The 27,996-nt window shown below is 57.5% G+C and overlaps 1 protein-coding gene across 1 annotated transcript; it reads left to right on the plus strand.

The window, feature by feature from the left end:
* Positions 1-1,289: 1,289 nt before the first annotated feature.
* WNT4 (Wnt family member 4) lies at positions 1,290-27,996 on the plus strand. Its single transcript, XM_055260957.2, has 5 exons — positions 1,290-1,417; positions 15,566-15,801; positions 23,817-23,948; positions 24,038-24,180; positions 24,876-27,996. The coding sequence occupies exons 1-5, from the start codon at positions 1,341-1,343 to the stop codon at positions 25,341-25,343; spliced, it is 1,056 nt and encodes a 351-aa protein (XP_055116932.1). The 5' UTR covers positions 1,290-1,340; the 3' UTR covers positions 25,344-27,996.

Raw genomic sequence — 27,996 nt, forward strand, 5'->3', positions numbered from 1 at the left:
ATAAGAGGTCCCTCTACCTCTGAGCAGCTGGGGGATGCAGCCTGGAGGATGAGCAGCACACAGAATCAGATCAGTGACCTGAGAGGGTGTGGCCTGGACTTGGGCAGACAATTCTTAGGGGTTACAGTGATGTGGAATTGAGCTCTCTGGACTAGCCAAGCACAGGCTGTTGCAGCCCATTCCATTCCATTCATTTATTCCTTCCACAAACATGGCAGCCACTGTCCTGTGCCCGAAACCAACAAGAGGCTGAATCTACCTAGTATGGGAGGATACATCGAACAAGCACATAGAAGCCCAAATGCAAAGTAAGACTTGGTGAGTGGGCCAAGAGAGCTTCTCTAAACTCCTCCTGTCCTCCCAATCACAGCGTCTTAAGCCCACTTCTCGGATGAGAAAACGGAGGCTCAGAGTCAAGACCCTGCTGTCTGGGGCGCGCCCAGATCTTGTGGCTAGCCAGAAGCGAGGTTTCGGATTCCCACAGTCTCGGGCCACTGTCCCAAGCTGCCCAAAGCTCCCGGAAGGCTGCAGGGAGGTGAGCGCCAGGGAGGGGCTGGGCCGCAGGACGCGGGGGCCAGGAGGCAGGGAGGGGCCGGGCGGGGGGTGGTCGGGAGACATCCAGCGCCCCGATGTGCAGCCCCAGGCACCCGGAGCGCCAGCGCCTGGGTGCGCGCGAGTGGTAGCCGCGCTCCGGTAGGTCCGCCGCGGTCGGACCGGGGTCTGGGCTCCAGGCGCCGGCGGGGGGCGGTGGGGGGGTGGAGGGGCAGCGAGGGCCGCGCTGCAGTGCCCGCAGCGGCGGGTTGGGGGAGCTGTGCCCGCCTGTCCCCGAGGCCCGGGCGGCGGCCAGGCAGCTGGGTCGCCGCGCCTCTAGCCGGGCCGGGCTCGGCGGCGCGCAGCCAGGCGTGCCTGGAGCGGGCTCCGGCTCCAAGTCCTGCGGAGCGCCCAGCTGGGGAGGCCCCCGGAGCAGCCCAGTCCCGCGGGCTAGGGCGGCAGCCGCCGCCGCTCCGGCCCGCCCCCGGGGGGGGTGTCCCGGGCCGCTGGGCCCGCCCAGGTAACCCCATCCTCGGCCCGCCCCCGGCCCGCCCCCCCGGCCGCCCGCCCGCCCGCCTCCGCCGCCGCCGCCGCCGCCGCCGCCGCCGCATCCCGGCTCTGGGGCGGCGCTGACAGTCTGGTCCGCGCCGGGCAGCGGGCGCAGCAGCGGGCAGGCTGCCGGCAGGCACACGGAGGCAGAGCCCCGCCGCGCGCGCCCCGGCCCGCCCGCGGGCGCCCACCTGCAGCCCCGACGGGAGGCCCCCCGCGGCCGCAGCCGCTGCCCCGGGCCGGGCGCCCGCGGCGGCACCATGAGTCCCCGCTCGTGCCTGCGTTCGCTGCGCCTCCTCGTCTTCGCCGTCTTCTCAGCCGCCGCGAGCAACTGGCTGTAAGTCGGGCCGGGGCCGAGCGGGGCGGGGCGGGGCGGGGCAGGCCCCGGGGGCAGCGGCCGGTGCCAGGCGGCGCGGGGCAGCGGGCGCGGGGCAGCCCGGCAGGTGTCTCGGCCGCGGGACCGGAGGCTCGCTCGCTCGCTCTGCTGCCGCCGTCACGGCCCGAACGTCCCTCTGCACACCCGGGGTCCCCTCCTGCCCGGGTCCGGCTCCCTGCCCAGAGGCGTCAGGGGTGGCGGCGGCGGCGTCCGCACCGGTAGGCGGCTCGGGGCGCTCGAGGGCGCCAGGGGTGAGAGCGCGGGGCGGTGGCCCGGGAGGGGCGCCGGGCGCGGGGCGCAGTCCAGCCGGGCTGACAGGTCGCCGAGGAAGCCCATTGCAGGGAAGGGCTCCGGGACATAATAGCAGGTTAATCCCGAGAAGTCCGGAGCGAGCTCCCAGCGCCGAGCTGCGCCGCGCTGCGGGCTGGGCTGGAGGCGTGCAGGGACCTGTTTCTGCTTGGGGGGCGGGAGCCGGAGACAGAAGGAAGGGACCAGGACGCCTGGTCTCCCAGGCCCCGGGGCTGGCGCTGGCGCTGGCCGGGCCTTGGTTTTTCCCTGGGGCAGGAAGAAACTCCGTCCAGACCTTAAAGAAGACAACGGCCCCCCACCTCCCCGTGTCTAGCCTAAGGAGGAAGGGGTGGTAACCGCTGGTGACCTGTCTGTTTCTCCTTGACTGGGTCTGCGCTCAGGGCGCTCCCTGGGTAGGGGCGGAAGGTTTGCTGCAGGGAGGGAGACTAAAGGGATGAGCTCCAGTGAGTGGGTGGACAGGGAGCAAGAAGACCTGCACTCCTTTCATCCCCGCTCAGGGACGGTTCCCCATGCCCCGCGCTTAACCCTGGCCCCAGTTCCTCCGGCCCAGAGCTCTGCCACCATCCGCTGCGGGCAGCCAGTGGGGAGCCAAGCTCCAATATTGATCTGAAAAGCATGGGGTGGGAAGGGGGATCGCCAACAGTGTAGCTGGGGTTTCCATGGAGACAGGGAGAGAGGAAAAAAATTCTCTCTGCATCAAGACCAAAGAACAAATATCTCCCATGAAATTGCCCCGAGTGTCCAATGGCTGTTGCTATGAGGTCATTGTGGCCAGCCAGAGCCCTCCAGGCTGGAAGGAGTGTGTTCGTTGGGGTCAGAGCCACCCAGGGCTTGGGGGACGGAGGTGATGTGGAATTCTCCCAGCTGTTCCGAGAGCAAACGACTCCAAGGCAGCCCGAAGTGGCTGCGGAGCTTTTGTTTTTCTTGGAGCCTTAATTTGATTAACACTTCAGGAGCAGTGGCGGAGTGTACAGAAAGCAAGGCACCACCACCTACTCCCACTGCCCCCCTGCAGGCCACCCCCTGAATGGAGCCTGGGTCGCAGAGCTGGGGAGGGAGCTGATTTGGACTTGGAGGACCCTGGGTGTCCCTGGAGCTGGCTCTTGAATGCGTGGGTTCAGAGCGGGGGTCTCCAAAACAGATCTGAGCATCAGGAGGAGCAAGAACTGGGTCTCACCTGCCCAGCACCGCCAAAGCCACAAACAAACAAACAACAACAACAAAAAAAAAAAACAAAGAAAAAAAGTGGCAGTCCAAGCATCTGGCCCAGGCCTGCATGGAAGACAGCGACATCTGCAGTGGAAAGTCCTTCAGGAGCATCTCATCTTTGACTCAGATGAGGAAACTGAGGCCTAGGGAGGGGAAGCTACTTGCCCAACCTCAGAGCTGAGAACTGAACCCAGGTGTTCTGACTCCCAGGCAGTGACCCTATACCCCCTTCCCTGAAGCTGTCCCAAAGTGGAACCAGCATGGCCCGGTGGCATCACCACTCACCTTCACCCATGTCCACCCCCAGAATCCCAGCCAGGAAGGCAGCCTCGGCTTTGGATCATGCAAACTGTGGGGAATTCCAGCAACTCAGTTCTCCTGCCTGTGCTGTTGGGGGTGAGGTGAGGAGGGGCAGCCTAGGAGAAGAGAGGTTGGCAAACCTGTTCTCTGCAACGGTGATGGTTCAGGTTGCCACGAAGCAGGTCTCTGGATGACCCAGCTCACTCCTGCTCCACCCCCGGCTTCAAGCCAAGGGTCTCTCCGCTCCACCCAAGGCAAGAGGAACAGGAGGCTTCCCAGGACCCTCCCAAACCAGAGAGGCTATGAAGAAGACACTGGGCACATACCAAGGTTGGTCCAGTATTTATCAACCTCTGTCGAACAATCAGCTGGCCAGGAACGGCAGCTCTGGGGGAAATGGATGTCACAGCCAGGCCTCCCACAAGCCTGCAGTCTAGGTAGAAAGACATGATAAAACCACGACTGGGTGAAACAGGGCACATGCTCTGTGGCTGTCAGAGGAAAGAGCTGAGTGTGAGCCCGAGCAGGCACAGACAGGGACTTGGTCTGAAGACTGTAGGATCACGACAATAATAATTATTATAATGACTCCCACAGCATGATCTAAATCCCAACAACGTTTCAATCCTGTTACAGACGAGAAGATTGGGGATCACAGAGGTAACTGCCCAGGTCACCCAGCTGGTAAATGCCAGAGGTGTCCGACTGAAAAGCTGCCTCTAGAAGGAAAAGCTTCGGGCAGGCAGGTGTCCATGCAGGCATGATGGCTGGCACTATGTCTTTTCAAGTGTGAGGTATGAGGAGGCCTGGCCCCCAGAGGATAGCTGACAGCACCTGCCGAGGAGCAAGGTCTAGGTTCCGCTCACCTCCCGGTACCCTGGAGTCAGGCTTCAGTCCAGGGTGGGTCTGCTGGCCAGTGGCGAGAGCCAGGGCTATGTGTTGTCTCAGAAGGGCAGGTGGCCTGGTGGGGAGGCCAGGTGTCCCGCCGCGTGCAGCTGCTGGGCAGGACGGAGCCTGGAGCTGGGAGGGGAGCCTGAGGCCTGGGCAGGCCCAGAGAAGCTGAGAGCTGTTGATTAGACTCTAGTCTGGCACCCGGAGGAGCCTGCTGACAGCTTATGATGGCTCCCACCACTAAGGGAGGGCCGGATGGATGAAGAGTCCCTGGGGGAAGGCTGGGATTCTGCCCTTAAGGAGGCTGCCCTGCCACAGACCTGAGCTCAGAAATGTTTCTGAATGTCCCCTCTTCCCTGCACTGAGGCTGTACCGGGAGTCAGGACACCTGGGTTCCAGTCCCAGCTCTGGGCCACATATTGGGTGTCCCCTTCCTCCCTCGGGGCCACAGTCCTCAGCAGATCGTTCTGAACCCCAAGTGGAAGTGCTGGGGAGGGTTAGGCAATAAATAAGCTAAGGTTTCAGGACTGTGGATTTCTTAGAGGAAGGTCGTGGGGTAGTGGGGCTCTAGCAGAATCCCATGGGTGAGGGGAGGGAGACCATGCTTCACTCAGAGGCAGGCCGGCAGCATGGCCAAGAAGTGGGTCTTTGAGATCCAACCGAGCTCTGCCCTGCCCAGCTGAGTGACCTTGGACAGGTTACTTAACCTCTCTCTGCCTCGGGTTTCTCATCTGTAAAATGGAGCCCATTGATGCAAATGGTGCACAATGGTGGTTGGGAAGAAAAAGTGAGCCCATGCATGTGGCAAGCTGGCACTGGGCCAGGCACGCTGATGGAAATGGCAGCCATGGCAGCTGCCGGAAGCAAGGGCTGCTGTCACGGAGCTGCAGGGCCACATCCCTATTGATAGGGGTGGTGGAGAAAACGGGCCTTCAGGCTGCTGCTCCCAAGCCCTGTTTATCCCAGCCTGTCCCACCCAGATCCACTGATTTAACACAGGTAGGATCCTAGGCTGAAACCCCCTTGCTCAACAAGGGCCCCCACAGGAGCCTCCCAGAGTCAGGAAGACCTAGCCTGGCTCACAAGCCAATCTTGCTGGGCAGAGGAGTTGCTGCTGGGAGCACCTTTCAGTGCCCTGGGGGCAGTGAAGGACGCATCATGCTTTCCATTGGCTTTGAGTCTCCACCGGTGTGTGACTTCAGGCCAAGCTCCCCTGAGCCTGCTTGCCTGGGGGCTGGGGGCAGTTTATATCTCCCTTGGCCTTAGGTGGAATGAAGCCCAACATTCTGGGCACAGCTCCCTGGGGCAGGGATGGGGCACAGCCAGCCCAGATGTGCAGTGCCAGCCACACAGGTAAAGATGTGGCCCACCTCCTCCAGGAAGTGTCCCCCTGATTCCCAGCTTTAAAAGATCTCTCTCTCCCCTCTAAATAGTCAAAAACCCATCTCCTTAGAGCTCCTCCGTGGCTCTGGGCAGTGAATTACAATCACAAACACCCCCACAGTACTTTACAGTTTACACCAGGATTTCTCAACCTCCATATCACTGATATTTGGGACTGGATGCGTCTTCTTGTATGGGTCTTTTCTGTGCATAGTGGGATATTTAGCAGCATCCCTGACCTTTACCGGCTAGATAGCCAGTAGCATCCCCCAGGTGACGACACAAAATGTCTGCAGACTTTGCCAAATGTCCCCTGGCGGCGGGGGACCAAATCATTCCCCCAAGAATCAATGGTTTACAAAGACCTTTCACAACCATTACCCTATTTCAACCACACACCCTCCCCTCCATGCCTCACCACAACCACTGTCAGAGGACAGGAGTGTAGATTACTTTCAGCCCCACTTCAGAGGCCCAGACGTGCAATGACTTCCCCAAGGTCATTCTGCAAATCAGAAGCAGGACTGGAACTGCTCTCCCATGTCTAGATTTTACAGCTTTCATCCCCTGCCTATAGAACCGTTTCATATTATATATAACTCTAGTCCAATCATGCGGTTTCTTTACTGCTTCTACAAGGTTATAAACATCTGGAGGCTGTGGCTGTGGCATAAACACCTCTGAATATCTCACAGTGCCTGGCACGTGCCTGCCAGGTACTAGGTGCTCAGCCAATCTTTGATGGATGAATGAAAGGTGGGCTTGTTCAGAGGGTTCTCAGCTGTTGTCCAATGGTAGCCCATCTTCAAAGGCCTGCAGTAGGAGGTAGGCTCTGCTCCACTGTCCTGAGGCTCAGGTGATACTAAAAGGCACAGAGGTGGGTGGCAGGAAGTGTGACTGTTGCCCCCCAGATCTGCTGCTCTGCCCCACACTGCTGGGCTGGAACAGACCCTGAGAGCCAGGCTGAGTGTTTCTCCTCCAGCACTGCAGCGCCCCAGGACCAGACTCTGCCCGAGGGGGTGGCTCAGGCAGCAGTCACAACCCAGCTGTCTGCTATGGTTTGACTTTCTTCCCTCAGCCCTGGATTAGCAATTGAGCAACGCAGCAAGCATCTGACAAGACAGTGCTCCCCAAACCTGTTGAAACTCGCCCAACTCAGGCCCTGTGGGTACACTGGGAAAGCTGAGCATTTGCACCAAGCCTCCTCCTCTTGTTCCTGCCTCTGGGAAGAGGGGCTTGGGCTGAGCCAGTGGGGCGCAGATTGGCCAGGGAGCCATGGGTGGGGTGACAGCTGCCTGCCGTGGGCCCTCCAGTCACCCCTCCACTGCATGGAGCAGGCGCAGCTGCAGGCAGAGCTGCGACCCCAGGGTTGCTCTCCAGATTTCCACAGGAGTTGCCAGGTTTTATCTCTGAGTCCTGAACTGCATCTTCTGTGATTCAGCCAAACTCGGGACGGCTCGCTCCCTGCCGTGACCCCACCAGCTCCCCCTCCCCCACGTCCTGGCAAACTGAAACCAAACTGTGTTCTGAAAGTTCCCTGCCAAGTCAGACCCCGCAGAGGAGGGGACCTGGTCTGAGGAGAGAGCGGGAGGGAGGTGGGAGGAGGAAGGGATGCGTCCTCCAGGGGAAAGGAGCCTCGGACAGCTCACATGTATCTTTGGAGAGGCCCATTAGAACAGCAGGAATGCTGATGGGCCTGAGGGCCCTTCCCTGCGACGACTCTGAATGGTCCCTTCAGACCCTGTTTCTCAATCTGTTCACACACAAGCCCTGAAATCCCAGGACTGGGCCCCAGAGACCCTTCCCCAAGGGCTGGAGACAGCAGAGTAGCCCCTCCTGAGTCGGGTGCCCAGCTGTTCCGGCAACCCAAGCTTCGAGGCATGAGAGGGAGGGGGTTCTTGGGGATTCTCAGCTCAACTCCCTGGGGAGCCTTCGTGCCAGGGAGGGCCTGGGATGCCCCCATGCAAACATGTCAAGCACTTCCCCACGTCAGGCCCTGTGCTGGGCACTTAGGACCATACAGCATGGCAGTGGTAGAACCGGGACTCCATCCCAGGTCTCCCAGAGCTGTCCCCGCAGCCGCTGGCAGCAGCCCTGCAGCCCCGTGCCCCCAGCCAGTTATTCTCTGCTGGGGACATAAGCCCCACCCTGGCCGGGGCAGGAGTGGGGGTTCAGCCACAGGCTCTCCCAGGACTGGGCCTTTGGAAGGTATCCCCCAAGGCCAAGGAACTCACTAGAAACCAGGAGCCTCACTCTAGGAGGCCAGCGCCGGCTCTGGACAGTTCAGCTGGGGTTTCACCTGTCCCTCCTCTTTCCCCAACCCCAGGTTCCCTCAGCCCAGCAGGGAGGACAGTTCAATGGGTCAGTGGCCACAGGACATGAAAGGTTATGGGGACACAGGTCGGATGGGTCTAGCAAAGAGCTCTCTGCTGGCAAATCAGGGGACAAGGTGAGGTCAGGCCAGCCTTAAATTTGATACCCACTCCCCCCAACAGCACACCTGCCTCAGGGGGAGAAGGCAGTTCTCACCTGGCAGAGCTCTGGGGCCATCCAGGCTCAGGTCCAAGGGGCTACTTTGTGGCCCTGAGGCAGCCACCAGCTCGCTGGGAAAACATACACGGAGATGGGAAATGGGGTGGGGGCTCCCAAACAGGAAGTGGGGGACACAGAGCCCTCAGGAGTGAAATGTAGGGGGCTGGGATACCAGGATACTGGAAGTAATGAGAATTGGGAAACCAAGAGTCAGAAAATGAGGGCACTGAGGCTTCCAAGGATAGGAGACGGGAGCTAGGGGTCCCAGGAGAGAGGGAAAGGGGCCCAAAGGTGCAGAGTGGTATGCACTGGCAGTGGAGGCCTGGGTTCCAGAGGAGGCCGTTCTCTCTCTCCACCTGAGGAAATGCACCTGAGGCCAAGAGGACTCGGCCTGGGCCTTGACAGACCTAGGACCATGCTAAGGCTGAGGGGTGAAGGCAGCACCCACTGCCCTGCAAACCACCATGAGAGTCTCCAAAGCCTGCCCCTCCAGGGGTTTTGGACCAATGTCAGCAACCCTTCCATGGCCCCAACAGCTACAGAGACCACAGGCTTCCACACTGTCCAGGCAGTCCCATAACCACCCAGACATCTGTCCCCAGCACCCCTTACCCCTGAACACAGCCCAGACACCTCGTTGTAGTTCAGAAAAGACATGGGGCTCTAGAAAGACCCATCAAGGGAAGAATCAGGGCTCCTCCCTCAGGTCACTGTCTGTTGACTGCCAAACTTCATGCCTCAGTACCCTGGGTCATCTTTGGCTTAGGAGCCAGAGTGACCTGTTTTCAAATCCTGACCTTTCACTGCAAGCAAACCTGGAAAAGCTTGGGACAAGCCCAGCTAACTCCAGGCTGCATGGGCTCAAAGACATGCTTCTCTGAGCTTCAGTTTCCTCATCTGCAAAATAGAGGGGAAGACACCTGCCTAGCCAGCCCTGCGCTCTTGCACTATGGACACTGAGGCATGTGACTATTGATTACAGAGCGTAAGTGAAGGTCCCATGCATCCACTCTGTTATGCCCACAAATGGTTTCCAAGTCCCCTTGACACTCCTGAGCATGTTCTGCACACCACTGTCCCTGCCCTCACCCCAGTGTCCCAGCTCTTGATGTCCTAGCAGCACCATCCCCTCCACCCGTCTCTCACACTCCCCAGCCTCACAGGGTCTGACTGACAGTCGCCAGGAAACACATTCTCAAACTCTGCAGACTTCGTCTGGAGACTCTGTCAAAAGCCTGCCATTGGGATGGCTGCTGAGATCATCCACTGTACCCCGAGGGAGCGTGTCCCACCTCTCAGGCATGACCAGCTGAAAAAAAGACTGGGAACCCAGGCCTAAGAGGGCCAAGAGACCCAAGCAAAAAAACACACACACAAACAAGCGGAAGTCAGCATGGGTCTGGTCTGGGGTGCAGCAGAGGGGCGGCCAGAGGAACTGGGAGAGGCTGTGGGAGGGGTGGTGACGGCACCGATGACAGTGAGCATCTTGAAGGTGCTGCTAGGACAGTGCTGCAGCAGGGAGGAGCATCTCCTGCACACACATTTCATTCATTCAGGCCTCCTGCGTGCAGGAATCGCAGTCTCCCCACTTTACAGATGAACACGCTGAGGCTCAGAGGTGTTCACTAACTTGCTTCAAGCAACACAAGGATGACTTCTGGACCCAGGAGTCCCTGGTCCATGTCCTTTCCACACTGCCTGCCATGCCAAAAGACGGGTCTCCAAGGCTAGGGCACCATCAGGGGGAGCACAGCAGGATACCAAGACTGTGGTTATAGAAACATTCAAAGATGTAAAAGCGAGTGGGGGGTATGGTTAGGATCTTGGGAAACCAGGTACCATCCCCCTAAGAATACAGTCCTGGATGGGGACTGTGGTCACTTTCGCCCCCACTGGCCCGCATCCCCCAAGGCAGCTCTGTTCAGCAGCCACTCCGTTTTCTTCCGGCTCCTCCTCCCACCAACTTGGCCTCCTTCCTCCGTGGTATCGCAGGCACGACCGCTCCTGAGGAGGCTCTAAATGTGGCCCAGGCAGGCAGGGAGGCCAAAGGGAGGGGGCAGAGAGGCCTGTGCTGGCGTCCCAGCCCCCACCTGGACACCCGCAGGGCCGGGATCCACGACACTGATCTGCTTGGCCTCCCAAATGCTCCAGCTATTTCCCGTCCCCTCTCCTCTTGACTCACAGCGTAAGAGCCGGGAGGAGTCGCAGAGGTGCAGATTTTCCTCTAGGAATTTGTATATTTTTTTAAAAAAGCAAGCAAACCTGGAAAAGCTTGGGACAAGCCCAGCTAATTTTAGTTTCTAATGAAAACAGCAGGTGGCTGAGAGGATCTGATCTCCCTGGCAGGGCAAGGGCCCTCCAGCCTTGCAGGCTGTAGGCACGGGCCGGGCTCAGGGAGGGCCTCCTGGGAGGAGCCTGCAGGACCTGCAGCCCCCGTTGGAGAAGATCAGGGCATGAGCTGGCTGGTAGCAGCAGCAGGGGCGGTCTGGGCTGGTGGGGTAACCTGATCAACGGCATGGCCATGGCGAGAGTCCTGGGTGGCCAGGGCAGCAGGTGGCAAATTGCTAAGCCTGTACTCTGCGGTGGCAGGAAGGAGCCTAAATTGGGGCAATGCAGCCAGGACAGGAGAAGCCTCAGGGATGGCCAAGGCCCTGCACAGCCTGGCCCGGCCCACCCATCATGCCCTGGCTCTCTGTCACCCCTAGAAAGGGCCGGTGCACTCCATTTTTGAGCCTGGTCCAGCTCTAGGGTCAGCGGATGGCACACGTGTCTCTGGGGTTGAGTCACCCTAGGACGCTGGGAATCCTGAGGTGTCCAGTACTAATCAGGCCTCACCCCGATGGGTCTCCAGGCCCTCAGCAGATCAAAAGACCACAGCAGCCCCCACATTCCTCCCTCATCCTTATCTTCCCCATCCTGAGCACTCTGCCAGGAGGCAAGCAGAGGGAACCCCATCAGGACAGAGCCCTCCATCCCTGCTGCAGGCATTTATTAAACACCTTCTATGCACTGTGCCCTGTGTGAGGCACCAAGGGCAGTGTTTGCCCCCTCAGCAGGTAAATGGGGCATATCCACAGCGAGGTACAGAGGAAAAAGTGTTAAGAGTTAGGGCTGGGTTTGCACTGCAGCTCGCCGCTCTAGCTGTGGGACTTTGAGCAAGTCGCTTTATCTCTGTAGCCTCAGTTTGCTCATCTGTAAAATGGAGCCAGATGCTAGCTGGATACTGAAACAGGCAAGCAGAAACATTGTGGATGAGGGCCTGTAATGCCTGGGGTTCTCACTTTCTAGAGCCGGTGCCCAGTTCCATTTCCAGCCCTGGCACCCAGCCCTGCCCAGGCGAGACCCTGGGGTCTAGGGGAACAGGGGTGGGGATGGGGCTGGGCCTCGTGTGTACGGAAGGGGACAGCTGCTGTGCCAGATGAAGGCAGGGGCTGGGGGTGGGCACTGGTGCCAACGGAAGAGGTTGCTCAGCTCCTTCCTGGAAGCTGGCCCAGTGACTCACGGCCACGGCAGCCCAGCAGCTCACCCTAAGCCCCTGCGACTGTCATTCAGCCAGTCTCCCCTTGCTGCGTTCTGAGCCTGGGTGGGGGGATGCAGGTGGCTCCCCTGGTCCATCTCACTACTTATTCAATGGCAGAGACACATCTATCAGCCTGGCATGGGGCCAGCAGGCCCCTGAGGCCCGGCCACTCCCCACCCTGCCAGTAGAAGGAGGCCCACCAACTCCGACAGTGGGAAAGGCCATATGGACACACCGGTTTACTGTACCCATGAGGAGACAGGCTCCAAGTATGGCAGGGACTTGCCCAAGGTCATGGTGGGTCAGAGGCTGCCCCCCCTGCCCAGAGAACCCCTGCCCTTGGGTGCCTCCCTTGACCAGAGGCCAGGGCCCAGCACAGCCAGATGCAGCCTTCTTGGCTGCACGCTGCAGGAGCAGAGACTGAGTTGGGGATGGGCCAGCTCTGTGCCCCCACATCATAGAGCAAACAGGGCCCCCACCCTTCTCCAAGAGGCCAAGCCTGGGTCTGAGCAGGAAAGGATCCAACGTCAGGCTCAATTCCTTGTCCCCCCACAGAGGGACACCTGTGGCCTCCTGAACATGGACCTGGCCCACCGCCAGTAGCCAGGCTCTTGGCGCCCCCTGCAGGCCAAGAGCAACAGGTGGGACTAGCTCCACAGGCGACCCCTTGGCTGGGCACAGGCAGGAGAGCACCCAGGCAGGGCTAAGAAGCTGGGTGGGCCCCTCCCCTTCCAAATACAGCCTCTGCTGCCTCTCAGCCCCCTTCCTGCCCTTGTCTTCCCTCCAAGGGGCTCCAAGCTCCTGCCTGGGCCTTGTCAGGACACCACCAGTCTGTGCATCCCCTGGGAACCACCTGGTAGATAGGAAGGAGGGGTGGGGAGGCCCCTGGGAGACCAGGAATGCATGGGGTGGGGAGGGGAGGTTGGCCTTCTTCGGCCTGAGACCACCTACTTTGCACTTGCCCCACGCTATGCACTTGCCCCCACAATTACCTGGCACCTAGGATGTGCCCAGCTGACAGCCAGGTGCATCACACAGCAAATCACGGGCATTCCTCCCGGCGGCCCTTTGGGTGAGAACCGTTATCTCCATTTACAGATAAGGAAAGCCAGGCTCAGGCTCCACAGCCACAGGGAAAAGGAAACATCCTGGGGATCAATGCCACAGTGAGGAGGACAGTGGCATCCCTGAGTCAGAGCTCCTTACGGCTGAGAAGGAAACATCACCCATACTTATGCAGACTGCTCTCCAGGCCAGTGCCCACCTAGCCTCCCAGGTGTACCTAAGGCACATTAAATTAACCTCAGAGGCCCACCAACCCCCACTGGGACTGGGGCCCAGGCACCTCTACTTTCAACAAACCCTGCACACGTTTCGATGCACAGCCAGATTCAAGAACCGTCACTTGGTCCAACCCACATACCTGACAAATAAAATTTAGCTGCCGCCTGCAAACCTCCAGGGATGGGGAGACAGCCCCACCAGCTGCACCCTGGCTAGCATCTTTGGGTTGAAGAAACCCAGCTCCCAGCAGCTTCTGGCCACAGTGTCAACTCTAGTCTTTGAGCCACACAGAGAATACTGTCTCTGCCCACAGCGGTGAAGCCAGGCAAACACCAGGTTCAAGTCCTGCTCAACCTCACTGGCTGTGTGGCCCTGCACATGAGGTAAATTACTTAAAATGTCGGTGCCTCAGTGTCCTCCTCTTTTAAATGGGAGTTGGTTGGCTTTCTGAGAGGATTAAATGCAATAATGTAAAGTACTTAGCCCAGTCCCAAGTTCCATAGAAGTTAGCTCTTCTTATCATCAGAAAGAATTCCCATAAATAGGACTTTCTGTGTGCTTTTCTATTTGGTCACCATTCATTCATTCCCTCATTCAGCAAACAAATGACGACTTCCTGCCTCATTGCCTCGGGCCAGTGTCAGGCCATCTCTCACACAGATCCCTCTTGCTCCAGGTAGCAGTTCCTCCACTCAGACAGAACCAGTGGTCCCTTCTCTTATTACAGATGAGGAAACTGAGGCCCAGAGAGCAGTTACCTTCGCTTTATCCTTCTTCAAACAAGAAATTTGTGCAGCTTCCTTTATAAGATGCAACAGCTTCTTCACAGCCAACCCCTAGAAAATCCCCAACCCTTGGGAGACTCAGTGTGCTGGGCAAGCCCCTGGGGGAGACCTAGCTCGCTGCAGAGTCTGGGGCAGCAGGAAAGTCTTTTTCCAGAGCCTCCAACCTGTGTGGCTGAGGCTGAAGGTAGAGCCAGGCCCGGAGCCTCCTTCTGGGAGGCATGGGAAGGCCCCCCTTTCCATCTCTGGGCCTCGGTGTGCCCACCTGTAAAATGAGGGGTCTGGGCCAGATCACCTGTTGGGGAACATTGCTTAGGTGTGATTCTCTGCACTCTGTTGCTCCTCCAAGAACCTGGAAGGCAGCCCCACCCTGGGAGGTGATCAGATGCATCTCCCACTCACCAGATGGGAAAGGGGGCCTTCCAGAGTCACCACTCAGCTCTCCTCTCCAGAGGCTGCCTCTTGTGCACCTACTATGTGCACTTGGCCCTGGCGGGAGACACTCGGGGGAAGGGTAGGGCAGGCTGAGGGGCAATGGTTAGACCACAAGCCTCTGGGTTGTCCAGACCCGAGCTCTAATTCAGGTCTGCTCTTAGAGCTGGGTGACCTTGAACCAGTCACTCCACCTCTCTGAACAAGACCTGACCTTAAAAAGTGCTCAGTTAATGCGCGTTCCCCTTCCCTCAAGAGGGGTTCAGCTTCTCCCTCACAGGGCCCTTCCCTAGCTCTGCTCCAATCCCAGTGAGCACTTTCATGTCTTGCTCCAGGTCCCTTTGCCTCCTGGCCCAGATCACAGAGTGTCTGTCCTTAGATGAGTTAGGGCCTCCCAGGCCCCTTGAATGCCACCAAGGAGGACAGGCAGGAGAAAAACCTATGGGTGTGAAGGGACTTGAAGCTGAGATCTGGCACTTACTATCTGTGTCACCTTGGGCCTGTCACCCTCTTAGCCTTCATTTTAGAATCCATAAAATGGGCATAATCATGATCACCTCATAGATTTGGGGCGAGGATGCAACAGGGAGAAGTGCAGCCATGGTGCACGGCACTTAGTAGGTGACCTGTAACTGTGGTGCTCTCTCTCGTCCTCCACTGAAATGGAAACATTCACAGGCCCGCCTCCTGCATGTGCCTGGTCCCCGAGCACCTTCACAGAACTCGTCTCATCGAGATCATGATCCTCACAATAACCCTCTGAGGAGTAGCCATCGTTGCTCCATCTCCATAGAAACTCAAGGGGCAGAGGGGAGAGCATGCTGCACTTGGCTTTTGAACCGTCCACACAGCCCACTCTCGCCACAACCACCCATAACCTGACCATCCCTAGACCTCTAGCCCATTACTGCCCTCATTGTCCCACCTCCAAAGGGTGGCAGCAATGACACTGGTCTCCATCTGGTGGTCCTAGGATGTGGCTGGCAGTGAGGATCTTGGTCTTGTGGCCAGAAGGTGAGCCAAGGATCACTGGGGTTCCTGCCTAGGACAGGGAAAGAGAGACCCCGGGCAGACAGCGGCTCCAGCCTCCTAGTTAGAAGGCATCTCGGCAAGGAACAGTGGGATCCCGTAGCAAGGTCTGGGGTGATGTCCTGGCACAGACAGTGGCACGGGGGCCGCCAGGGCAGGGAGGATCCCATAGGGGCTCAATCAGCTTCCCTCCCGCTGCTGCCGCCTGCTTTGCCAAACTTGAGATAGAGGCCTTTTGCAGAAGACAGCATTTCCACTCCCTTGGTGCCCCTAGAGCCAGGCAAGAGGGCCTGTAACTGGATCCAGAGAGAAGTCAGCAGCCAGGCCCAGTCACTGGGACGAGTCAGTTCCCAGAGACCCGGGCTGGAGCTCAGGCCTGGTCCTGGGCCGGGAAAGATGAGGAGGTGGGCTCTGCATCACATGTCACCCTCTCCCCAGGTACCTGGCCAAGCTGTCGTCAGTGGGGAGCATCTCAGAGGAGGAGACGTGCGAGAAACTCAAGGGCCTAATCCAGAGGCAGGTGCAGATGTGCAAGCGGAACCTGGAAGTCATGGACTCGGTGCGCCGCGGTGCCCAACTGGCCATTGAGGAGTGCCAGTACCAGTTCCGGAACCGGCGCTGGAACTGCTCCACACTCGACTCCCTGCCCGTCTTCGGCAAGGTGGTGACACAAGGTGAGGGAAGGGTGTGCGGGGCTGCAGGGGAGCCTGCTGTGCCAGGGCATGGGCCCGGCAGGAAATGAGATGCTCGTGAGCAACGGGACTATTCCAGGTCATTTCTGAAGCAAAACCAGCACAGGGCCCAAGTGAGGGCATAAAGGATGCAGAGCGTTGGGGGCCCCAGGACAGGAGGATGAGCCAGGTGGGATGCACGTGTGGGATGGGGGCCATCGGAAGAGGTGGCAGCTCTGTGCTGGGGCAGCACTCAAAAGAGCACTGTGTTTCCACTGCTGGCCTCCTGGAAATGTAAGCAGGTAATTAAGGAAGAAACTGAGGCTCAGGCAGGGGACAGCACTGGCTTGCCCAAGGTTCCTCACAGAGAAAGGAGCAGTCAGGGCTCAGACCCAAGGCTCTGGACCCCTGGCCCACTGCTCTTCCCACCCCAGCACTCGGCCTCCGGTATCCGGGCCCATCCCATTCTTTGGTACACCTGACCAACCCTATTGTGCACCTCCAGCATAGCCAGCCCTGAGATACAAGGATGCGCAGAAACAGGCACATGGAGGTTAAGTAACTTGCCCAAGGTCACAGAACTAGAAAGTGGCAGAGCTGGCTGGGCGCGGCGGCTGACGCCTGTAATCCCAGCACTTTGGGAGGCCAAGGCGGGTGGATCACGAGGTCAGGAGATCGAGACCATCCTGGCTAACACGGTGAAACCCCGTCTCTACTAAAAATACAAAAAAAAAAATTAGCCGGGCGTGGTGGTGGGCGCCTGTAGTCCCAGCTGCTGGGGAGGCTGAGGCAGAAGAATGGCATGAACCCAGGAGATGGAGCTTGCAGTGAGCCAAGATCGCGCCACTGCACTCCAGCCTGGGAGACAGAGCGAGACTCCGTCTCAAAAAAAAAAGAAAAAAAAACAGAAAGTGGTAGAGCCAGGACTCAACCCCAGGCCGTCCCGCTCCCAGGTCTGTGGTCTTCTCCTCGATGAGCAAACGCTGTGATCAATGGGCCAGGGGAGCCTGTGGGAGCACAGGGTGGACACCACCCCTGGCTGGGGCTGGGATGCTCAGGGAAGGCTTTTCCAAGGAGATTGGTCCTCAGCTGAGACCAGAAATGTGAGATGGCATTAAGCCAAAGACAGGGGGGCCAGGGCATAGAGAATGGTCTATGGAACTGGAAGTCTCCTCCAGAGGTCGCCAGCCAAGCTCCTGCCCTCAAGGAAGTACTCTAAACCATGGGCCCCTTTTTCTACTTCCTGAGCATGAAACTGGCACTTCTGAGCCACTATGCGTCGACAGGGCCCTTTGACTTGTTCAGGCAGCAGGGAGGGGTTGCCTGGGCCAACCCTTCTCCTGGCACCTGTGGTCCTGGACGGCCGGGGCTGCTGGGCTTGTGGCAAACCATTTGGATGTTGCTAGAAACCAACTGTGATAGAAATTTGGAAGCCATTCTCCTAAGAGCTGGGGGGCCAAAAAGGCATGATCTCGCTTGGCACTGCTGAACAGCGCTGCTCTGGAAAAGCAACAGAGACCCAGTGAGCAGCCCGGCAGTGGAAGATCTCCCAGGATGACAGGGCTGCCTGGTCGACGGAGCCCCCGCACCAGCCTCAAACAGCAGCCCATGAGCCTGGGAAGCCCTTGGACACAGTAGGTGTGTCTTGGACAGATTGGTGGATAGATTGGCAGGGTTTCATATGGCAGGCTTGTCACCCTCTCCCACTCCTCCCTTTGCACATGCAAAGTCCTCTACCCCAAACACACAAGCCCCCTTCTTGAGAGCTCAGCAGTTCCCTCCTCCACACCTTCTCAGCTCTTCCCTCTGGGCTCCAAAGCTCTTTGTTCTTGCTGTGGGATTTTTTTTAAATCATAATTTCAAACTTACAGAAGAGTTGCAAAAGTAGGACAAGTAATTCCTATATCCTTTTCACTTGATTCACCAACAGCTTACATTTTCACCCATTCGCTTTGTTATTCTCTATTTCTATATATAGACACACATTTTTGTCTAAACCAATTGTGTTCACACTGCTTCTAGCACACCTTTTAGACTGAAATGCGTATCTCCTCACCCGACTCCACTCCCCCATCACTAGGACTCGGGCCCTTCAAAGGCAAGGTTCATGGCACATTGACCTGTTTCTTGGCACGTGGCAAAGCCTGGCATGGAGGAGACAGTGAATGTCATCTAATGACAGAAAGCAGGTCGGGGGCGAGGACTCAAAGGCGCGAGGAAGGAGGTAGCCTGGGGCAATGCTGGCCTGAAGCCATCGTGGGTACTCGGGACCCCGTGAGAAGCCCTCCTTACCTTTGGGGGAGGAACCAAGCGGGCACCCAGCACCGGCTCAGCGTCTGAGGGACACTGAGATTCCTACTAGGCCTGGGTGGTACCTGCTCTGGACTAAAGTCTGACTGGTGGAGTCGAACGTCCAATCCCCTTTGGAGAAGAACATGTCAAGGTGCCGAGACTAGGCCAGTCACACTCGGCAGGTGCCAGTCACACTTGGAGAAGGAGGCTGGGCTCTGCCCACTCATCAGACTCCTCCCTTTTGCGTTTTTGGTTTTCTTCCCTGGTAAAATTCCTCTTGGAAACTTAATTTGTCTCCATTGACTAAGAGGAAAAGGGGATTGTCCCTCCTGAGGTCTGAGAGCGAAGCACTGCTCTCAGAAGGTCCAGGGATTGGCTGGTGAGGCAGATGGAGGAAGGGTGAGGCTGAGGATGACCTGGGACAAGTGCCTGCACTCCCCTGAGCATCTGTGTCCTTGCCTGGCAACAAGGCCACACATAGGCCCACCTCATGAGGCTGTCACGAAGATACAGTGATTTCATGCATGGGAAGCACTTCATGTAGACACGCCTCCCGTCACCAGCTGCTGTCATCTGCAGTAGCCTGTGTAAGCGGGCCTCACTCACATGCTCTCAGGACTGGGAGCATGGCCGGAGCCTGCATACATGAGCGGCCTGGCTGGGTTGTGGCGTCAGACGTGGAAGACAAAGCTAGCAGCCCAGACCAGACCCACCCCGGGGTCTGAGAGGAGAGGAGCCCCCATTTGTTGAAGGCCTGTGGTGTGCTATTGCATCAGGTCATCTTCGTGACACTGTGAGTTTACAGTGCTGTTCTCCCACATCACAGCTGAGAAAGGAGACTCGGCAAGCAGAGGGCGGTAACACCCCCAGCCCTGGGCCTGCCAACTCTTGGCTGGGAGATTCTGGGCAAGGTCTGTGCCCTCTCTAAGTCCCAGTGTCCTCCTTGACCACCCCAGGACCAGGACCAGCCTCCTAGGATTCCCATGAGGATCAGAGAGATGATGCCTAGGAAGGGCTAACTGACCCCCACACGGCTCAGGGCTGGGGGGGCTCCCACTGCCAGCACTGCCCCAGGTCTCACAGCCTCCCCTGCTCCTGGCCTGGAGGCAAGATGGACAGAGAAATAATGATGAACGATGAGGGAGGTGTGTAATTCGGGGCAAAACTGTGTGTTCTAGGCTGAAAATCTACCAAAAATTTGGTAAAGATGGTATCTGGCATAGCTGGGAGGGTGGGCATCAGTGGTTCTTGGCTGAGCAGATATTCAGGGCTAGATGGGGGATGGCCTCTGTATTTTAGACACTACTTAATCCCAAGCCCTAGAACAGGACCTGCACATAATAGGTAACAAACAAATATTAAAATATTAAATGAGCAGGACCTGCAATAATAGGTAACTGATAAATATTGAATGAATCGTTAAATACTGAACTGATAAATATCAAATAAACCAATAAATAGCGAATGAACCAAAGGGTGTGAGGGTGGGAGGGAGGCCATAGCACCTGCTAAAGGTGTGCCTGGGCAGGGCGGGAGAGGCAGGAAAGGCAATAAAAACTCCCCTTCTCCTGCTGTCCTCCATTTGTAGACAGCACCGGGCCTCCTCTGCCTCTACCGTGTCTCGTTCTGCGACCTTGAGCAAGTCCCTGTCCTGAGATGAAGGACTTGATGAATTCTAAGGCCCCTTCAGGGTCTGACTGCTGTGGCTGGGAGGCCATGTGGTGCCCTGGCCATAGCAAAGTGAGGGTCCAAACCCAGGCCTGTCTGTCCATCCCCCATGTCTAAACCATCTAGGACACCTTCCTGACTGTGGCACCACCTGGGCCTAAGAAGCAAATGCTCTGTGGTCTTGGGCATCCCTCACTAGAACCTTGCTCTCACCTTTATCCTCAATATTGGCATCACACTGGACCCAAAGATGGGGAGAACATTATTTTCTCCTGGGTTACCTCTGTGACCCAGCCTCTTGATGCTATAAGTTACAGAAAATCTGGGGAGGGGGTACCCCCGAGACATTCCCAGACTAGGAATGCCTTGAGGCTGCAGTGGCCAGACACACACAAGACAATTAGAAGATAAAGCTGGGGACATCCTGATTCTGACCGCATGGGGCAGGGAGGTAGAGAGGTGCGAGGTCTGGCCTGCTGGGGTGAGAACACTCAACTCAGGAAGGCTCAGAAAGAAAGGTCACACTGCTAGTGAGAATCCAATACAACTTTGGCTCTGAAACCTTTGCTCTTTCCCTGATCCTATATTGTCTCTTAAATCCAAAGGGGCTTCCTGGAGGTAGTTTCAAGAAAAGGTGGGTTTCTGCACATCCAAGAGAGTAAAGGAATCTGGAAAGGCAGACTGGGCAGGGATAGAGGTTGGAGAATGGGGGATAAGGTTATCCTGGGAGACAGTGCCTGTCCTGCCCCACCTCCCCAGGACTCCAGCTGGGCCTCACCTCCGCCAAGATACCTGCCGTGGCACCCAGGGCATCAGCAAGCCTATGGCTTCATTGCCAGTCCAACTCAGCCTTAGCCAGTTCTCCAAACACTCCTAACTGCTTGAATATCCTTCCTTCTCCTGTATCTGGGAAAGACTTCACAAGTGATATGCTCTGAAGAGCACAGGCCTTGAGTCCGACAAGCCTCGGTTCTAATACCCGCTTGGCCATTTACTGCCTGAGGAACCCAGGACAAGCCACCAAGCCTCACCTTTTCTTCTATAGAGCAGAGCTGTAGAGAGCTCATTGCTAAGGCTGTCATGAGCCTTAGACAGCACATAGCAAGCCCTCAGAAAGGGTGGCTGTTAGTGGATTTACAGGTTAACTGAATTCCCAGCCCCAGGCAGCCTTAGCACCTTGGAAAAGGTGGCATTGAGGCTGGACCCAGAGGACACACAGTATTTAGGCCTGTGACGTTAAAGGCCAGGGGTGCTCTGGGAAGAAACAGCAGGAAGAAAGGAGCTGGGTGTGAGAAGGGGCAAATGGCTGTATGAAAATGGAAGAAGGCACCATAGAGTTCTGCCTTACCCTGGCCCCTGGCCCAGGAAAGGACAAGGCGAGGATTGCCTTCCTTCCTTGGAAAGCCCCTGGCCAGGGAGCAGGATCTGCCACCTTGCTGGGGAACCCCCACCCCGCTGCTACCCGCCCAGGTGGACTACAGTTCTTTCTCTATGTCTGAGTGGCCCCTGAGGAGAGTGCTCTGCCAGGTCCTCCTCGAGCGAGCAGGGCTGCAGCCTGGACACCTGGGCAGAGGTGAGGAGCTAGGAAGGGCCACCACCCTGGAATCCAAGGGCTGGAAGCCAGAACCAGGTAGAGAAGGCTAGAGGAGCCGCCGTCGACTTTAGGGGCACAGATGCTTGCCCACATCTTCCAGAGTTTCTGGGGCCTCCTGTGCTGAGCCCAGATGCCAACTGCTCACCGTCCCCCAGTAAAGAATCCACAGAGGGAATTGGGCTTGTCCTACAGCATGTAAAGTTTGGGGTGGACCTAAGGAAGCCCTTCTTGGCTCCATATGTGGGAGGTGGAATCAACTGCATGTGTATTCCCAGGGGCTCAGGGCCTCTGGGAGGCAGAACGATGTCAGGTTTGAAAGCTCTGGAGTCTGACTGCCTGGGCTCAAATTCTAGCTCCACCACTTCCTGGCTGGGTGTTGTTGGACAAGTTGCTTTACCACTCAGTGCCTCAGTTTCCTCACCTGTCAAAGAAGGATGAAAAGTATCTACTTCATAAGGTTGTTGGGACAAGTATATAACACATGTGAAGTGCTTAGACAGAGCCCAGCACATGGTAAGCTGTCTGTAAGCTTTAGCTTGTTATTATTATCTTCTTTCCAGAATCTCTCCTTCAGGCCCGCTCCCGAGCTAAGAAGACTCCAGTGTTCTTGTTCCCAAAGTCAGGGCAAAAGGAACCTGGAGTCTCGGTGGATGAATGTTGGTTTGGGGAATGAGGCAGAGATCTCTCTGAGCAACCTCCCTGGGGGCCCTGCACCCCAGGGACCACCAGTACACAGGGGAGATCAGCCTGGGGCTTGGGTTGGGCCAGGGTGGCCTGGGAGCCAAGACCAGCAGAGGAGGAAGGACCATGCGAGGCCAGGCTGAGGCGACCCGCCAGTCTCATCAGCCAGCCCCGTCTCCCGCTTTGACTTCCCTTCCCCCTTGGTCTTTGGGGCAAAGATTTGTGCTGGTTCAGGCCTGGAAATACCAGAAATACCAGAAACTGAAGTCGTCTCTCTTTGGGCGGCCACAGCATAAAACCAACCAACATGATCCTGCTATTAACCTCGATTAACTTGGAGAAGACTCTGTCTCAGGCTGTCGAGCCTCCATTGCTCCAGCCAAGCCCCCCAATGCTGGCCCAAAGTGGCCAAGCCAGGGTGGAGAGTGGGCACTGGAGAGTGGGTGGTGGGCACTATCGCCAGCTCAAGGGCCGAACCAAGAACAGGGCGTCCTGAGTGGTCGGGGACTGAGCTGCCTCCCACCCCAGTGCTGGGCCTCTACTGCCTCTGTCCACAGACGGGCACAGAGAAGGTGATTGTTTCCGTCTGACCACGGTGACTGCTCCCTGGGGCAGCCGAGAGCACAGGCCTGGGTGTCACAGAGGTAATTGCCAACCATGGGGCCAAAGCCTGCCCCCTCCGCTCCTGCGGACACAGACACTCAGGCAAGAGACAGAAGGACAGTCACAGCGTACAGAGGCCCTCCTCACAGGGCCCAGGAGGGGAGCATGGTCTGCTGTCTGGTCACACACCCAGCCGGCCATGCATACTCCAGCTCACACACTGCCCCCCACCTCCAGAAAGAGAGTCCACAACAGCTACACCCCCGAGGCACAGTTCTTAGGAGGATAAAAACATCCATTCAGGAGAGGGACGAGGGCAGGCACCAAAATAGAATCACTGAGAAGTCATGGGGCAGAGGCAGACAGACGTGTGCTTGAGTCTTGGTTCCGTGGCTCTCTGGCTGGGTGACTGGGACCAAATCCCTTCCCCGGCTGATCCTCCATTTCTGCATCTATAAAATGGGGGACAATGAAGCCCCCAGTGGTGGAGGGCTTATGCGTAATAGGTATTAGCCACAGTAGGGGTTAGGAGGTTACGTAGAAGCTGTTGTTATTACGGTTTACTCTAAGGAAGCAAGACATTTTCAGAAACAGGCCCAGTCTCAGAGGAAGGGACAAGATCATACATAAGGTAGGGCGGCTCCTCAGAGCCCAGTGGGGCCAGTTGGGGAACAGGCCAGAAAAGGAAGCCAGACCTGAGTTTATAATCCAGGCCTTCTTCCTACCTGCAGCCTTGGCAAGCCAGTTCACCTCTCCCAGCCTGTCTGGTCTTCCATAAACCTTCACCAACCTTCTGGGGAGGGAGGGAGAACAGCTTCCCACAGGAGCTGGGAACACAGGCTCTGAATCCAGACTGTCTGCTGGCTAAGTGACCTCAGAAAAGCTCCTGACCCTCTGTTTAAATGGAGATGGTAACAGTACTTGCCTCCTGGGGTGGTTGTGAGGATGACAGGATCCGCACGTGTGAAGAGCCCTAAGCCACGCCTGGTAAAGGAAGCAGATTCAGCTATTGGTGTGATAAGAACAAGCGCCGTAGGGTGCCTAGTACATGATTTCTGCCTGTCTTGCTCCCTCCTGGCCTCCAGCAAGCAGGAGGCCCCATATGCCCCTCCCCCTCTACAAAGGAGGGTGCAGGGAGGAGCCCTGGGACCCAGCCCTGCCCTCCCTCTGCCTCCCACAGGGACTCGGGAGGCGGCCTTCGTGTACGCCATCTCTTCGGCAGGTGTGGCCTTTGCAGTGACACGGGCGTGCAGCAGTGGGGAGCTGGAGAAGTGCGGCTGTGACAGGACGGTGCACGGAGTCAGCCCACAGGGTAAGTGCGGGAGGTGGTCAGAGTGGGAGGGCAGGGGGCTTGGCCTTGGCCCTCACACCTCAGCCCTTTCTGTGCCCACCACACCCCAGGCTTCCAGTGGTCAGGATGCTCTGACAACATCGCCTACGGTGTGGCCTTCTCACAGTCGTTTGTGGATGTGCGGGAGAGAAGCAAGGGGGCCTCGTCCAGCAGAGCCCTCATGAACCTCCACAACAATGAGGCCGGCAGGAAGGTAGTATGGCACTACCCCCCACCAAGAGCGGGGTAGGGATAGCGTGGGCAGGGCCCCACAGACTCTCCCACCCACACGGCCACTCAGAAAACATTTGTGCAGGCACTCACCAGCACCTGGCACCTTCTGCAGGCCAGTGGGGTTCAGGACAGGCCAGGTGGGGGTACAGACAGGCAGGCAGGTGCTACGGAACAGGGTAAGTGGCCCCCTCCATACATATGGCCCTCCCACACACATATATGCCTTTGTGTCCATCCCTATCTCTCATACACACTCACTCCGCAAAAGAGCAGCAGAGCTAGATGTGAACCTTTCTCTCCATCACCACGAAGATCGTGTGCCTAACTGTAACGCCACCTGCCTTCTGGATGCCTACCCCCCAAGGTTCCTGTGGAGGTTAAATGCAGCAGTGTTCTCCCCACCCCACACCTGTCACTCACTGTTGATAGGACACCACCCTTAGTGCTTCTCTTTCAACTCCCAGTGCCCCAAGTGCAGGGACAGTACCTCGTTCACCTGTCACAACACTGCTTAGCAGCCCAGTACCACGTAATTCATAAGAGGAGGCACAACGGCAAATCTGACTGCAGCATCAGCCCCAGAGATCCCGACGCTCCGCTGTCAGCCTCCAGGGCCCCTCCCCTGCCTTCCCTTGCCATCTCCTGATGGCCCCTCTCCCCCACCCTCTCCCACAGGCCATCCTGACACACATGCGGGTGGAATGCAAGTGCCACGGGGTGTCAGGCTCCTGTGAGGTAAAGACGTGCTGGCGAGCCGTGCCGCCCTTCCGCCAGGTGGGTCACGCACTGAAGGAGAAGTTTGATGGTGCCACTGAGGTGGAGCCACGCCGCGTGGGGTCCTCCAGGGCACTGGTGCCACGCAACGCACAGTTCAAGCCGCACACAGATGAGGACCTGGTGTACTTGGAGCCTAGCCCCGACTTCTGCGAGCAGGACATGCGCAGCGGCGTGCTGGGCACGAGGGGCCGCACATGCAACAAGACGTCCAAGGCCATCGACGGCTGTGAGCTGCTGTGCTGTGGCCGCGGCTTCCACACGGCGCAGGTGGAGCTGGCTGAACGCTGCAGCTGCAAATTCCACTGGTGCTGCTTCGTCAAGTGCCGGCAGTGCCAGCGGCTCGTGGAGTTGCACACGTGCCGATGACCGCCTGCCTAGCCCTGCGCCGGCAACCACCTAGTGGCCCAGGGAAGGCCGATAATTTAAACAGTCTCCCACCACCTACCCCAAGAGATACCGGTTGTATTTTTTGTTTTGGTTTGGTTTTTGGGTCCTCGTGTTATTTATTGCCGAAACCAGGCAGGCAACCCCAAGGGCACCAACCAAAGCCTGGGCCTTTGTGGCTGCCACTGACCAAAGGGACCTTGCTTGTGCCTCTGGCTGCCCGCATGTGGCTGCCACTGACCACTCAGTTGTTATCTGTGTCCGTTTTTCTACTTGCAGACTTAAGGTGGAGTAACAAGGAGTATTACCACCACATGGCTACTGACCGTGTCATCGGGGAAGAGGGGGCCTTATGGCAGGGAAAATAGGTACCGTCTTGATGGAAGTCACACCCTCTGGAAAAAAGAACTCTCAACTCTCCAGCACACATACACATGGACTCCTGGCAGCTTGAGCCTAGAAGCCACGTCTCTCAAATGCCCTGAGAAAGGGAACAAGCAGATACCAGGTCAAGGGCACCAGGTTCATTTCAGCCCTCACATGGACATCTAGAGGTTCGATCTCTGTGGGTCCTTCCAGGCAAGAAGAGGGAGGTGAGAGCAAAAGAAGGCTGAAGTCCCACCCTAGAACCCATCCTGCTGGGAGGAGGAAACTTAACCACTCCGCAGACCCACCTAGACAGGCATATAGGCTGCCATCCTGGACCAGGGATCCTGGCTGTGCCTTTGCAGTCATGCCCCGGAGTCACCTTTCACAGTGCTGTTCCTCCATGAAACTGAAAAAGGAGACCACACACACACACAGAGACACACACACACACACAGAGACACACACACACACAGAGACACACACACACACACACACCTGCGAGAGAGAGGGTGGAGAGGGCTGTGCAATAAAGTCCACTCCCATTATCTTACTCAATACAATTTATTGAGCAAATACGTGTTCTAGGCCCTGTACAGGCCATCTCACTTGATGGCCACAACAGTCCTGGGAAGCAGACAAAACAGGAATGCTAATGCCCATCTGACAGCAGAGAGGGCAATGCTCCCCAGACCTCTCACAGCAAGCTGGATGGGGAGGCAGGGCCAGAAGAGTCCTCCAGCCAAGCCTCCTCCTTGGTTCTTGTACCCGAAGGCAGAGAAACTGCAGGTCTTGGGTCTGAGCCTGGGGCAGGGGGTTCTGGCTGGAGGAAGAGGGGCAGGGAAGCAGCAGGAGCCAGGGAAGCAGCAGGAGCCAGAGACCACAGGCTGAGCTGGAGCCCACATGGTTCCTGAGGGCAGAACAGGCTCAGAGGAAAGATGTGAACAGCTGGAAGGCTGACAGTGAGGTTTCAGCAGTGTGACGCACCCATCCCCAGCACATCCAAGTCCCTAGGGTCCCAGGTACCATAGGTACTGCAAGACTTCCCGAGCAACCTGGGGCCTGACCAGCAACCTGGGCCTGACCCTGTACAACCGCCAAACCATCAGGAGCCCCGCCCAGGCTTGTGAGCAGGACATGCACGGAGCAAGACCTTGCCCTTGACCCAACTACTTCTCAGATGGGCTCCCAATCACCAGAGGAAGTTGCTCTCAGCCCACTTTCCAGACTGCCCCCACACTGGGGCTCTAAGTTTCAGGTCTGAGATCTTATGCTCTGTGATCTCCCATTTGGGGTTCCCAGACTCCAAGCTCCTGGCTCCTGTGTTCAGTGGCTGAATTCAACATCCAAGATTCGGAATATGGGCTCCAGCCTGCAGAAACTCTTCTCCAGGCATTGTGGTTTGTGCCTCCTAGTGTTGGCTCCCTCGTGAAAAGAGGGTCAACACCCTTGGCCCCCAGCCAAGATCTCTGCTCAATGGCCATACAAGGAGGAAGCCAAAACCAAGTGAGGTGCTGGAGCCACATTCAAATGTGGTGATAATCTTGGGGCAGGCCAGCTCTGATGTGGATGAAAGCTGAGCCAAATGTCGCCACAGCTGCCCAGCTGGGTCCACTGCTCCTCTGGCTGGCTGTTCAGCTGTCTACTAAGCCCAAAAAAATACTATCCCTCACTAGCAGAGGCCAGACCCAGAAAGAGGGAACAGTGAGGACCACCCCACCCGCTCCCAGAGATAAGAGCTGAGCCACTCTCCCCATTCAGGGAACAGTGGGTCCAGGCTGGATGCTGGTATGATGGGAACTGCCCTTTTCACCTGCCAGGGAGTTCCTAAAGCTGATCTTCCTGGGGTTCTGAAGGTTGCAACCTAGGTTAATCACACCAGATTCTAGGAACCACTGCCCAGACCAACCACCGCCAGTGCTGCAGAGGTCAAAGAAATCCACAGCCACAGGAAAAGGAGCTTCTTTGGACATGCCCAGCTCCAAACTGTCCCAGGGGGAACTGGCACAGCCCTTACATAGCCCACCCCCTCTTGGCCTCACCGTGGCCTGGAAATTGGCCAGAGGGTCCACATCCTGCCCAAACCACTCTCCTCTCGTCCCAAGGCAAAGGTGATGCCCTGAGGCCTAGGGCTGGATAAACCCCAGCTCTGGATGCTGCTAACCCACTCTGCTGCCCCACCCCATCCTCCAATTTTTATACTAGGCTCTTCACCATTGTGACGTCCCCATGACATAGTCTGATGCACGATAAAACAATTATTTCTTTA

The sequence above is a fragment of the Symphalangus syndactylus genome, chromosome 22, assembly GCF_028878055.3.
Source record: "Symphalangus syndactylus isolate Jambi chromosome 22, NHGRI_mSymSyn1-v2.1_pri, whole genome shotgun sequence".
In the NCBI taxonomy this organism is placed as follows: Eukaryota; Metazoa; Chordata; class Mammalia; order Primates; family Hylobatidae; genus Symphalangus; species Symphalangus syndactylus.

Bases quoted from the DNA above. Each gene is read 5' to 3' on its own strand.
- WNT4 (XM_055260957.2), top strand. From the start codon at position 1,341: ATGAGTCCCCGCTCGTGCCTGCGTTCGCTGCGCCTCCTCGTCTTCGCC. The intron at 15,802-23,816 runs GTGAGGGAAGGG...TGCCTCCCACAG, and splicing joins CGGCAAGGTGGTGACACAAG to GGACTCGGGAGGCGGCCTTC. The intron at 24,181-24,875 runs GTAGTATGGCAC...CCTCTCCCACAG, and splicing joins ACAATGAGGCCGGCAGGAAG to GCCATCCTGACACACATGCG.